This window comes from Podarcis gaigeae, assembly GCF_964106915.1.
Source record: "Podarcis gaigeae genome assembly, chromosome: 2".
NCBI classification, from domain to species: domain Eukaryota; kingdom Metazoa; phylum Chordata; class Lepidosauria; order Squamata; family Lacertidae; genus Podarcis; species Podarcis gaigeae.
Window position 1 is genome coordinate 108759028 of NC_139679.1, and position 13945 is coordinate 108772972.

The following is a 13945-nucleotide window of genomic DNA, read 5'->3' on the forward strand; positions in this document are numbered from 1 at the left end:
ATGGGGCCGGGCAGTTTTGTCTTTGCTGCACTGCTTTCCCTGTGCCCGTTGTTGTTCAACATATTTGTAAATGACTTGGATGAAGGAATTGAGGGGATGCACATCAAATTTGTAGATGACCCCAAACTTGGAGGGGTGGCAATCAGGATACAAGATGACCTTAATAGGTTGGAGAACCGGGCCCAACTGAATTTCATAATAGACAAATGCAAGGTTCTGCACTTAGGCAGGAAGAGTCAGCTGTACCAATATAAGATGGTTGGCACCTAGCTTGCCAGGAGTATATGCCAAAGGGATCCAGGGGTCTTAGTAGACCCACAATATAATAAAGCCTTAAGAGGAACAGTTGAGGGGAGCTGGGTATGTTTAGTCTGGAAAAGCAGAGACTGAGAGGAGATATGGTAGTCATCTTCAAATATGTCAAACGATGCCACATGGAAGAAGGAACCAGATTGTTTCCTCTTGCTCCAGAGAGTAGGATCCGAAGCAACAAAAAGGAGACTCCAACTAAACATCAGAAAGAACTTTCTGACAATAAGAGCTGTTTGGCAGTGGAACAGGCTCCCACAACAGGTGATGGACTCTCCTTCCTTGTAGGTTTTCAAGCAGAGTTTGGATGGTCATCTGTCATGGATGCTTTAGCTGAGATTCCCGCATTGCAGGGCGTTGGACTAGAAGACCCTTGAGGTCCCTTCCATCTTCAAAATGATATGATTCAAACTGTTGTTTTGGCCCAACCCACCACTGGCATGCAACCCATAAAAGGTAGGTTGCAAGTCTTCCAAGTCTGCCCAATGCCACAAAACTAAAAAGGTAAAAGGTAAAAAGGTAAAGGACCCCTGGACAGTTAAGTCCAGTCAAAGATGACTATGGAGTTGTGGCGCTCATCTTGCTTTCAGGCTGAGGGAGCCGGAGTTTGTCCACAGACAGCTTTGCAGGTCATGTGGCCAGCATGACTCAACCGCTTCTGGCGCAAGAGGACACCATGACGGAAACCAGACCGCACAGAAATGCCGTTTACCTTCCCACCACAGTGGTACCTATTTATCTCCTTGTACTGGTGTGCTTTCAAACTGCTAGGTTGGCAGGAGCGGGGACAGAGCAATGGGAGCTCACTCTGTTGTGGGGATTCAAACCACCAACCTTCCAATCGGCAAGCCCAAGAGGCTCCATGGTTTAGACCACAGCGCTATCGACATCCCAAAACCATAAGGAGTACCCTGCTGGCTCAGCCCTTTTAGTTGGGCATCCTGTTTTCACAGTGCCCAGCATCCCATGTCTGTGAGGAGCCCATACGTAGGACCTCACCACTGAACATTTGAATCTTCTTCTTTTTTTATTGTTCAGTAGATGGGTGGGAGCATTAATCCTCATCCACAACAACCTTATAAAATACTGTGCAAGAAAGTTACAGCAACTTTGGGATGTGAAGTTTTCACTTTTGAACTGCATTAAAGTTCGGTAACAATTAAAATCTTGGACTCGGAGCCAAAGTCCCTAAAGATGGAGTTGGCTGAACATTTCTCCATTGGGATGAGAAATACTGGATTGGATATGTGGCGGGTGAGAAATACTGGTTCTGGTTTGAATGTTTCAAAATCAAAAGGCATCTTATCTTTTTTCCTGTCACTAGAAACAGGGAGCCAGTTGGGCTAAGCAAACATTTTGCTGTAAACATAGCTTAGGATATTTTCTGACGTATGCATGTTGCTTTATAAGAGAGTATGAATTGGTTTTGATTATTGTTTGGAATTTTTAAAATCAAGCATGTTAAAGGGAAGCAAAGGCACATATAGCTCTGCAGCCATGAATATAGGTCAGGGCATTCCTCCCTGCTACTTTTGAATATAAAATGAATGTGAACCTTTCTCATCAATGAAGAAGACATATCTCTTTTTCACATAGAATGTAGGATAAATTATTTTTGCAGTAGAAGAAGAGTTGTCACCCCTTTAAATTTGGGGAGCTATGGCAGTAGTAATGATTGAAAAAGATTTAATTAACACAACAGAAGCATGAATGTTTTTCAACGGATATTTCATTTTAAGAAACTACTTTTTCTCCCTTCTGGATGTTGTAAACAGAAGCGGTCGGCACAGGTATGTAATTCTTAACTTTTGTAGAAGTCATAGTTACTTTGGATTGCATCCAGGTCTGTAGCCCCCTGGAATTTAATGGACCTAAGTTAGTCCTGGCCATTAATTTCAATGGGGCTACTCTGGATGCAATCTTTTGAAGTGTGATGGTCCATCATGTTAATTCATGATAACACTCACTTATTTTTACTCAGAAACCTCGCAAGCATATGGTTAATGCAAGAATATAATCAAACAAGAAAATGTATTTATTTATTTATTTATTTAGTGTATTTTAGTTAATTTCTATCCTGCCTTACCCTCCATGAATGGCCAAGGGATTAAAAAGAGAGCAAGATAAATACATATTAGGGATGGGTTTATTTCATTTCATTTTATTTCATTTGCATTAAAATGAATTCACAATTCCAAAACCACTATGCCAGTTGAAACACCGCTGTCCTTCATCTTTTCCCAACCAATGTGTAAGGACAATTGCTTGCAAAAATGTGTATTATTAGGAGAAATTAGCACTAAATGGCACCTGAATTTCCTGAGTATTTTTAAAATTATTATTAATTGCAAATAGCTGTGGGAATGTCGAGAACTGAATTTAAGACTGGAAAAATGAGAAAACATAACTGTTTACCATATCAGTAAAAAGCAATTTGGATTCGATTGGACCATATCAGTGACAGCTCCACACACCTATTTTCAGAATTTTGCATCAGATAAAATGTAAAATGTATAGATTTAGAATGTGTAAGAATCTGTGTTTTCTAGGAAGTTTGGAAATGTACATTTTAATGTCAGGGTAATAAAATCCATTTGAATGTTTTGCTAAAGATTTTGGCATCTTTGCCTTACATCCTACTAGCCATTAAATTAAGCAACATTTATTATCATTGCATTCTTCCTGTACATGTGCTATCTTTAATTCTGGCTCACTATTCCAAGGTGACAGAGTTAGGCTACAATCCTAACCCCACTTCCCTGGGAGTAAGCCTTATTGAATTTAATAGGACTTACTTCTGACATGGTCAGCTCTTTGAGCACTTTAAGGCTCTGTGAATGGTGAAGATTATTGTCTTCTTCAAATACTGAAAGGCTCTGATAGTTGTCACTATTTTGCAGTCATACACATGATTGCATCAAGATGGTGATTTGTCTTTAGTTTCTTGCAGTGTTTTGCTGCAATGAGGTGCCTTTTGTTTTGTTTCCAATGTCATGCACCTTCATAATGCAGACAGGATGAAAAGATAGACCCAAACTGAAGGAGATGATTGTTGAGACAAGTAATAAATTCTCCAGTTTAGAAATTCACCTGGTTGAACCAGAAATCAGGTAGTGTGTAAGTATGGAGCAGACCGGATAAATAATAAAAGAGTAGAAACAGAAATATTTGCATTCCTTTCTTTAAAAATAATATTTATTAGCAGTTTAAAGATTAAAAAAGAAAAGAAAAAGAATTATACAATACAATACAATACAAAAACAAAACAAAAACACCACACCCAGAGGGGGGGCGACAGCGGGGGGGGGGAGGAGGAATAGGTTTGTTGCACAAAAGAATCCAATCCACATTAACTGAGAAACCCGAATTTGCTGCTATGCCATTGAATCCCACAAGCAAAGTAGTGAAAATCTGGATGCACCCAGAGAGACCTCTAACATATTGGGCAGTATATGGACTTTAATGCATTTAGTAGAACTTCCTCTTCCCTCCAGCTGTCCCATTGAACCCTCAAAATCTCAGCTGGAGGGTTGGGAACCCCTAAACATTTTGGGGGGACTCATGGGGGGAGTAGAGAAGCGGAGGTCTTGTTGCACCAGCAGAACTAATTGTGCAGAGCATTGGACACAATCCATTATGTTAAAAACTGCTCTCTTTTTTGTTGTTTATGTTATGTGTACAGTGAATTCAACCTTACAATTTGGCACATCACTTCTCACATGTCTTCTCCTTGAGTCTACAGGTGAAATTTGGGCAAATGCAGGAGGGATGGGAGAGGGGAATTCAACGTCATGGACCGTGTTCCTTCTTGTTGGACTTCAGCATCAAAGGTCACCTATGGTTTTCCTTGGTGTGATCTTCTTCATGTTCATAGTAGCTCTGGTGGGGAACAGCCTCCTTCTTTTTCTGATCAGGACAGACTCTGGCCTGCAGACCCCAATGTATTTTTTCCTCAGCCAACTAGCCTTCATGGACCTCTGCCAAGTTCTCACCATTGTTCCCAAAATGGCAGTGAATTTTTTAACCCAGAGCTACAGCATTTCACTCTACGGTTGTTTTGTGCAGATCTCTGTCATACTGCTCTTGGGTGGGGCAGAATGCCTCATCCTGGCAACCATGTCATATGACAGGTATGTGGCTATCTGCAGGCCGTTACAATATCCGGTTCTCATGAGGAGCAAAATCTGCAACATCATGTCAGTTGCTGCCTGGTTTTGGTCTTCTGTGCAGGCCTTGACCTGTTCCCTTTATGTACTGCCACTTCCCTACTGCAAGTCCAATGTGATCAGACACTACATGTGTGATTATCCAGCCCTTGTTCAGTTGTCCTGCTCTGACAATTCTGCCTTCAATAAAGTCACATATTTTGGGGATTTCCTAGTTTTTCTCATCCCCATCTCAGTCATCCTGGCTTCCTACATAGCCATCCTACTTCAAGTCTTCAGAGCACGATCCTCTGGAAGAAGCCACAAGGCCTTGGGGACCTGTTTGTCCCATCTGTGTGTGGTTGGGATCTTCTACGTTACGGCCATTTTGACGTACATGACACCTGCCGCTTCCTATTCAGCACAAAGGGCCATGATAAACGCTGTGTTTTTTACCATTGCGCCTGCCATGATGAATCCTTTCATATACAGCCTGAGGAACCGGGACGTCTTAGCAGCACTGAGAAAGCTCTTTGCAAGATGCACAATGTGTCAATGATTTCAGCAGGAAACAGAATGGCAGGTACCATCCCTTTGGAATTTATCCAGGGGCTGAAATTTAGCTGGAGGAAACTTAAGTGAGAGATACCAAATTTGTCTAAGGATGCTTCAGATGGGCGTATTATTGTGGGATTCTTGCTACTCACGAGTGAACAGAGTGTGGAAACCAGAGACTTCTTGTTGTTAGTTGTTGTCATTGTTTTTAGTTGTTGTCATTGTTCAAGTTGTTTTAATGTAAAACCACTTGGAAATATGTTAGGGGGCTTCATTCGTAAATGGAGCCAACACAGGTGAATAACACAGGTTTTCAACAGTGCCCATTTGGTGTTCTTGGCACTGAAATGTGTGGCTGTATTCCCCAACCCTCCCCATTTAATTCAGATTTAATTTCTCTGGGGAAAATCATATGTATGTCTGTGATTGGGGTGTGTGTGAATGCGTGCATAATGTTTCGAACAAACCCTTAATAACCTGATTTCATGACTGCTGAAACTTTTATTGGAATTATGCATAATTGGAAATTTTTGCAATGCCCTAAAAAATTGTATAAATTCTAAGGGTCATTTCCCCTCTCTAATATATAACCTACAGTGAAAGAGCTGGGCATATTCTGGGCTCCCAGCTCCACCAACTCTCCTGAGAGACTGTTCCACTGACCAACAGCTGTTACTGTCATCTGAATAGTGTGATGGAGATTATGCGTTGAAATATTTTAGTTGATATTTTAGATTGTAAAATGCTATTTTTATCTATTGATTTGTTTTACCTTGTGGGCTTATAGCCGAATAAAGTATTATCTATCTATCTACTGTCAGAAGGTTTTTCTGAATGTTTAGTCAGAATCTGCTTTTCTGCAACTTGAAGTCATTGCCTTGAGTCCTACGCTCAAGAGCAGGAGAAAACAAACATGCTCCCTCTTCCATGTGACAGTCCTTTATATATTTGAAGATGGCTATCATATCGCCTCTCAGTCTCCCCTTTTCCAGGCTAAACATACGCAGCTCCTTCAAGCATTCCTCATAAGGAATGCTTTCCACACCCTTAATCATTTTGGTTGCTCTCCTGTAAACACGTTCCACCTTGTCAACATCCATCTTAAACTGTGTTGCCCAGAATTGGACACAGTATTCCAGGTGTGGACTGACCAAGGTAGAATAGAGTGGTTCTATTACTTCACTTGACCTGGACACTAGACTTCTGTTGATGCAGCCGAGAATAGCATTAGCCTTTTTTGTTGTTGTTGCATCACACTGTTGACATTTGTGAAGCCTGTGGTCCACTAAGACCTGTAAAACCTTTTCACATGCACTGCTTGTAAGCCAGGTGTCCCCCATCCTTTATTTGTGCATCTGGTTCTTCCTGCTAAAGTCCAGAACTGTCCATTTGTCCCATATTGTCCCTAAAATGAAAAACACCAACACTAACACAGGGACCAAGGAAAGCAGACAGCGAGAGATGCAGGCAGAAGAAAAAGGCTGGAATGGATCTGGATTGGCTCTGCAGCTTCTGCCTGTGTTTGTCTCTGGAAGCAGCAGCGTGCTGATTAACTCCAGCAGTGGCTCCTGCGGATCCATTCCAGCCTTTTCCTTCTGCCTCTGTCAGCTTTTGTCTCCCAGCTTCGCCTCCATCCATGTTCTGCTGGCCACCATTTGTCTCTTTACCCTTTCTGTGTCCATGTTTGTTTGACTTGACATTCCCTATCCCTTCTTCCTTTGCTGAAATAATTTTTACAAAATCTCTGGGGGCACACCCAAATGAAATATGCTGTGCGTGCCTACACAAGTGGGGAGTGTGTGTGTGTGTGTGAGAAGTCTCCCTAGTCTGCCCCCTACCATAAAACCACAAGGAGAGTCCTTCTGGATCAACCCACAGGCCCGTTTAGCTGAGCATCCTGTTCTCACAGTGCCCACCACCACATGTCTGTGAGGAGCCCATAAGCAGAACCGAAGCACAGAACAGATTAATCTTCTGCTGTTTTGTTGTCCAGTAGATGCGTAGGAACATTCATCATCTTCACGATCCTCAATATTATCAAATATGCCCAGCTGTGAGGCGTGAAGGCTGCTCCCGGCAAGGCCCTTTCCAACTGGCTGAGGGGGCAGGGCTCACACTCACCCAGACCTACTAAGAGGCTCCTCATGAGTTCAGAAGAACATCACTCGGTTATTGTTTTATTGTTTTATTGATTTAATATGTGGTACATCTCTTTGAGCTTTTTATTTAAAATATAAAGAGAAATTGAAATTAAAAATACATATATACTGTCCAAAAATGCATCTTCAGCATCTTCAGATGGTGAGTGGTAGGAAGTTTTCACAAGGATTTACTGGAAAATAAAACCCCAAGGTGGCTGTCACCGATGGAAGCGAAAGCTCAGAAAAAGCTCAATATGGAGGCTAAATGGCCGAAATATTGGGAAATTTTGGAACAAGATGGAGATAGACTAAAACTGCAGAGTTTTGAGAAATTAAAGAATAAAGTGCGAGATTGGCTCCATTATTATCAGATAATGGAGGCATATAATTTGGAAAAGAAAATTGACTTCCAGGTGGAAAAATCTAAATTAGAAACAGAATTGTTAGAACCTAAAACAAAGAATTTGTCAAGGATGTATAACTTGCTGTTGAAATGGAACACTCAGGATGAAACGGTTAAATCTGCTAGGATAAAATGGGCACAAGATGTTGGACATAATATCATGTTCGCTGACTGGGAACAGTTGTGGAACACCGGTATGAAATTCACGGCATGTAATGCCCTAAGAGAGAATATTATGAAAATGATTTACAGGTGGTACATGACCCCAGTCAAGCTTGCAAAAATATATCATTTGCCCGACAATAAATGTTGGAAATGTAGAGAAAATGAAGGCACATTCTTTCACCTTTGGTGGACGTGCCCAAGGATTAAGGCTTTCTGGGAGATGATATATAAAGAACTGAAGAAGGTATTTAAATATACCCTTTTGAAGAAACCAGAGGCCTTTCTCCTGGGCATAGTTGACCAATCGGTGTTAAAGAAGGATAGAACTTTCTTTATGTATACCACAACAGCAGCAAGAATACTTATCGCAAAATACTGGAAGACACAAGATCTACCCACTTTGGAAGAATGGCAGATGAAGGTGATGGACTATATGGAATTGGCAGAAATGACCGGCAGGATCCGAGACCAGGGAGAAGAGTCAGTGGAAGAAGATTGGAAGAAATTTAAAGATTATTTACAGAGATATTGTAAAATTAATGAATTTTAGAATAATGTTGGATTGGAACTATGTGGTTTCTAGCTGTAATGGGTTAAAAGAATATGAAAAAATGGGTTTATATAAGTAAAAATTCAAGATTGTAGTAATTTAAGAATAAGATTTGGGTAGCAAAAAGAGGGAAAGAAATTGTTGAATTAATAATTTAACTTGGAATACAAAAAAGGGTGGTATGAGGAGGTCCGAAAAACAAGTAAATGAAAAATAATGTGATGGAAAGATTGATTGTTTTTAACAATTTTTATATGATATTTTTCCTTTTTTCTTTTCCTTTTTTTCATTTTTTGTAATGTAAAAACCTTAATAAAAATTATTTTAAAAAAGAGGAAGTTTTCACTTTTGAACTACAACGAAGTTTGGTAACAATTAAAATAATGGTTTGGGAGCCACATTCCCTCAGGGTGGAGCTGGCGGAGCATTTCTCCATGGAGAGTAGAAATGCAGGACTGGAAATGTGCCAGGTGAGAAATCCTGGTTCTGGTCTGAATGTTTCAGAATCAAAAGGCAGATATATATTTCCTGCTTCTAGAAACAGGGAGTCAGTGGAGCTAAGCAAACATTTCGCTGTAAATGTATGTTGGGAAATTTTCAGAGATATGCACGTTGCTTTGTCAGGGAGCATGAACTGGTCTGTTTAGGTTTTGGGATTTTAAAAATCAAGCATGTCTAAAGGAAGCAAAGGCACATGTAATTCTGCAGCCCTGAATATAGGGCATGGCATTCCTGAATGTGAAATTCCTCATTAATAAAGAAGGCATTTCTCTTCTTCTTAAAGAATGGAAGGGAAATCATTTTTGCGGTAGAGGATGAATTGCCACCCCTTTGAAACTGGGGAGCTATAACAGTAGTAATTATTGTAAAAAAATTAATTAACACAACAGAGACATCACAATTTTTCAACGGAGTCTTGGGAATTAATTTTCATTTTAAGAACCTAAAATTTTCTCCCTTCTTGCTGTTGTAAACAGAAGCGGTTGGCACAGGTATGTAATTCTGAACGTTTGTAGAAGTCATAGTTATTCTGTATTGCATCCAACTCTGTAGCCCCTTGGAAATCAATGGACCTCAGTTAGTCCTGGCCATTCATTTCAGCAGATCTACTCTGAGTAGAACTAAAATGGAATGCAATCTTTTGCCACATGATGGTCCTTCATGCTGATTCATGATAACACCAATTTATTTGTACTTAAAAACCTTCCAAGCGTATGGTAAATAAAAATATATATTCAAACAGGAAAATGTATGTATATATGTACCTTATGCATATTCCTTTTAGATAATTTCTATCCTGCCATACCCTCCAGGAAAGGTCAAGGGATTAAAAAATGAGAAACAGATATTTTTAAAAACCAGATTTCATTTGAAAGTGCGACTTCGTATTACACATACTATTTATTCCCACATGCTGCCTATGTGGCGCTTCAAAATGTACATGTGACAAACCATTCTGTTGGAAACAATTTATGACAGTACTCATGGTTTTGCAGCTCTAAAGCAACTGAGCTACAACACTAGTATTCTTTAGATATATCATAGACACCTGCCATCCATGTCCTTTATTTAAACAGGGGTATTTACAAACAGAGTATTCCATTCTCATGCTTAAGCTGAGTTTGTGCAGGATGGGGAGTTTTGTGTCTCTCTAAAGTATGATAAAGCTTTGAAATATGACCCATTATTGTGCATTCATTTATTAAATATTGAGTTTGCCCTTTCCTTTATACCCATAACAACCTGCTGGATAGGTTGGTTCAGATGTTGGAGGTTTAGAACCCATCACCCCAGAGAATGGGCCAGAATCTATAACTCTGCTCCGAATAAGATGAGAAAGGGGTAGTGCTATGGATCTGGAGGGACAGGAACATGGTCCTTCCGGTGGTTGCATGTTAGAGGTGGCCTTGAGAGATTTCCCTCCTATAGTGGGGAATCTGCATCCCAGGTGACCCATTTCCACTGAAAAAGAACTGCAATGGGCTTCACCGAAACAACAATGGAAAAGTCACACAATTAGCGATATGAAAGGAGAAGTTGGGGCTGGATCACCAGGTGACCCATTTCCATTGAAAAGGAACTGCAATGGGCTTCACCAAAAGAACAATGGTAAAGTCCCAAGCAAAAGTCCCAGGAATTAATGATATGAAAGGAGAAGTTGGGGCTGGATCAACCTCAAACATCCTATTCCCCTTTCCCTTCTAAAACACAAGGTTGGCTGGGTTTTCAGGAATTATCCCACCATTTCCCAAGCATTTCTGCACCTTTTGTGGTGGGGGGGAGGGGGACAGGGGTAGCACAAAAGCACCCAAGCCACATTAACTGAGCAAACCTAAGCTGTGGCTATGCCATTGAATCCCACAAGCAAAATACAATGGTAAAATTCACGTCAAATTGCTGTTTTAGGGGTTGCTTTCATCGTCCGGAATAGATTAATCCGTTTTCCTTTACTTTCCATCAGAAAGCACGCCTTGGTTAAAGTCTCCTTTGGTTTAAGACCGGACTTCCAGAACAGATTAAGGTTGTAAACCAAGGTACAAATGTAGTGAGAATCTGGATGCACCCAGAGAGATTTCTAACATATTGGGCAGTATCCAACATTGAAGCTCTGCCTGCAAAATGGACTTCCATGCATTCAGTACAACTTCCTCTTCCCTCCAGCTGCCCCATTGAACCCTCAAAACCTCAACTGGAGGGTTGGGAACCCCCCAAACATATTTTGGGGACTCTTGGAGGGGAGAAGAGGAGAAGAGGTCTTGTTGCACAGGCAGAACTAAGTGTGAGGAGCATCAGACACAATCCATTATATTAAAAACTGCTCTCTTTTTGTTGTTTATGTTATGTGTACAGTGGATTCAAGACTACAATGTGGCACACCACTTCTCACAAGTCTTCTGCTTAAGTCTTCAGGCAAGTGAAGGAGGAATGGGAGAAGGGAATATGTCATGGACCGTGTTCCTTCTGGTTGGACTTCAGCATCAAAGGTCACCTATGGTTTTCCTTGGTGTGATCCTCTTCATGTTCATAGTAGCTCTGATAGGGAACAGCCTCCTTCTTTTTCTGATGAGGACAGACTCTGGTCTGCAGACCCCAATGTATTTTTTCCTCAGCCAACTAGCCTTCATGGACCTCTGCCAAGTTCTCTCCATTGTTCCCAAAATGACAGTTGATTTTGTAACCCACAGCTACAGCATTTCACTCTACGGTTGTTTTGTGCAGATTTCTGTCACAATGCTCATGGCAGGAGCAGAGTGCTTCATCCTGGCGACCATGTCATATGATAGGTATGTGGCTATCTGCAGACCACTGCAATATCCGGTTCTCATGAGGAGGAAAATTTGCATCATCATGTCAGTAGCTGCTTGGTTTGGGTCTTCTGTGCAGGCCTTCACTAGTTCCCTTTATGTACTCCCACTTCCCTACTGCAAGTCCAATGTGATCAGACACTACATGTGCGATTACCCAGCCCTTGTTCAGCTGTCCTGTTCTGACAACTTGGCATATAATATAACAGCATACTTTGGTAATTCCATGTTCCTTGTCATCCCCATCTCAGTCATCCTGGCTTCCTACATAGCCATCCTACTTCAAGTCTTCAGAGCACGATCCTCTGGAAGAAGCCACAAGGCCTTGGGGACCTGCTTGTCCCATCTGTGTGTGGTGGGGATCTTCTACGTTACGGCCATTTTGACGTACATGACACCTGCCGCTTCCTATTCAGCACAAAGGGCCATGATAAACGCTGTGTTTTTTACCATTGTGCCTGCCATGATGAACCCTTTCATATACAGCCTGAGGAACCGGGACGTCTTAGCAGCACTGAGAAAGCTCTTTGCAAGATGCACAATGTGTCAATGATTTCAGCAGGATACAAAATGGCAGGTACCATCCCTTTGGAATTTATCCAAGGGCTGAAATTTATCTAAGGGTGCTTCAGATGGGCGTATTATTGTGGGATGGGTGCTCACGTGACAACAGAATCTGGAAACAGAGTCTGCTTTACTTAAATTGTTCTTATTTGTTGTCATTGTTCACATTGTTTTCTGTAAAACCACTTGGAAATATGTTATGGGGCATCATTCGTAAATGGAATCAATTAAGTAAATGAATAACACAGGTTTTCAACAGTGCCCATTTGGTGTTCTGTTCATTGAAATGTGTGGCTGTATTCCCCAACCCTCCCCATTTAATTCAGATTTATTTTCTCTGGGGAAAGTCATATGTATGGGGGGGTGGTACGCATGCGTAATGTTTCGAACAACTACTTTGCAATACCTGAATGTCCTATTTGCATCATTACCGCTATATGATTTGTGATGGTAGCAAAAAATTAATCCCAACATTCATACTGTATATATACGTATACATATACATATACATATACATATATATATGCAATAACCTTCAGTGAAGGAGCTGGGCATATTCTGGGCTTCCAGCTCCACCACCTCTCCGGAGAGACTGTTCCACTGACCAACAGCTGTTACTGTCAGAAGGTTTTTCTGAATGTTTAATCAGAATCTGCTTTTCGGCAACTTGAAGTCATTGCCTTGAGTCCTACGCTCAAGAGCAGGAGAAAACAAACATGCTCCCTCTTCCATGTGACAGTCCTTTATATATTTGAAGATGGCTATCATATCTCCTCACAGTCTCCTCTTTTCCAGGCTAAACATACGCAGCTCCTTCAAGCATTCCTCGTAAGGAATGCTTTCCAGACCCTTAATCATCTTGGTTGCTCTCCTGTAAACACATTCCAGCTTGTCAACATCCTTCTTAAATTGTGTTTCCCACTGGACACTAGACTTGATGCAGCTGAGAATAAAGGTAAAGGTAAAGGTACCCCTGCCCGTACGGGCCAGTCGTGTCCGACTCTAGGGTTGTGCGCCCATCTCACTTAAGAGGCCGGGGGCCAGCGCTGTCCGGAGACACTTCTGGGTCACGTGGCCAGCGTGACGAAGCTGCTCTGGTGAGCCAGCAAAGCGCAGCACACAGAAACGCCGTTTACCTTCCCGCTATAAGGCGGTACCTATTTATCTACTTGCACTTAGAGGTGCTTTCAAACTGCTATGTGGGCAGGAGCAGGGACCGAAAGACGGGCGCTCACCCCGCTGCGGGGATTCAAAATAATAATGTAGCTGAGAATAGCATTATCCTTTTTTTGCTGTTGCATCACACTGTTGATGCATGTTAAGCCTGTGGTCCACCAAGACCTGTAGATTCTTTTCACATGTACTGCTAGTAAGCTAGGTGTCCCCCATCCTTCATTTTACTATTGTTAGCTGCTCTGAGCCCGGCTTCGGCTGGGGAGGGCGGGATATAAATATATTATTATTATTATTATTATTATTATTATTATTATTATTATGCATCTGGTTCTTCCTGCTTAATCCAGAACTGTTCATTTGACCCATATTGTCCCTAAACTGAAATACACCAACACTAACCTAGGGACCAAGGATAGCAGACAGCGAGAGATGCAGGCAGAAGAAAAAGGCCGGAATGGATCTGGATTGGCTCTGCAGCTTCTGCCTGTGTTTGTCTCTGGAAGCAGCAGTGTGCTGATTGACTCCAGCAGTGGCTCCTGCAGATCCATTCCAGCCTTTTCCTTCTGCCTCTGTCAGCTTTTGTCTCCCAGCTTCGTCTCCATCCATGTTCTGCTGGCCACCATTTGAGGAGA

The 13945-nt window shown here is 41.6% G+C and overlaps 3 protein-coding genes across 3 annotated transcripts in view; all 3 read left to right on the forward strand.

Annotated features, from left to right (window-relative positions):
* The window catches only part of LOC310835720 (olfactory receptor 2V1-like), a gene marked incomplete at its 3' end in the record, with an annotated part of 99394 nt that overhangs the window by 27198 nt on the left and 58251 nt on the right, over positions 1-13945 (forward strand). The gene's annotated exons all lie outside the window — the stretch shown is intronic.
* Positions 4147-5130, forward strand: LOC310839488 (olfactory receptor 2AK2-like; the record flags this gene model as incomplete). The annotated part of the gene is made up of 1 exon (XM_083728128.1): positions 4147-5130. The coding sequence occupies one exon, from the start codon at positions 4147-4149 to the stop codon at positions 5011-5013; it is 867 nt and encodes a 288-aa protein (XP_083584254.1). The 3' UTR covers positions 5014-5130.
* Positions 11470-12144, forward strand: LOC310838010 (olfactory receptor 2T27-like). Its single transcript, XM_083725331.1, has one exon. The coding sequence runs from the start codon at positions 11500-11502 to the stop codon at positions 12124-12126; it is 627 nt and encodes a 208-aa protein (XP_083581457.1). The 5' UTR covers positions 11470-11499; the 3' UTR covers positions 12127-12144.

Coding starts and splice junctions, on each gene's coding strand:
- LOC310838010 (XM_083725331.1), top strand. CDS start 11,500: ATGCTCATGGCAGGAGCAGAGTGCTTCATCCTGGCGACCATGTCATAT.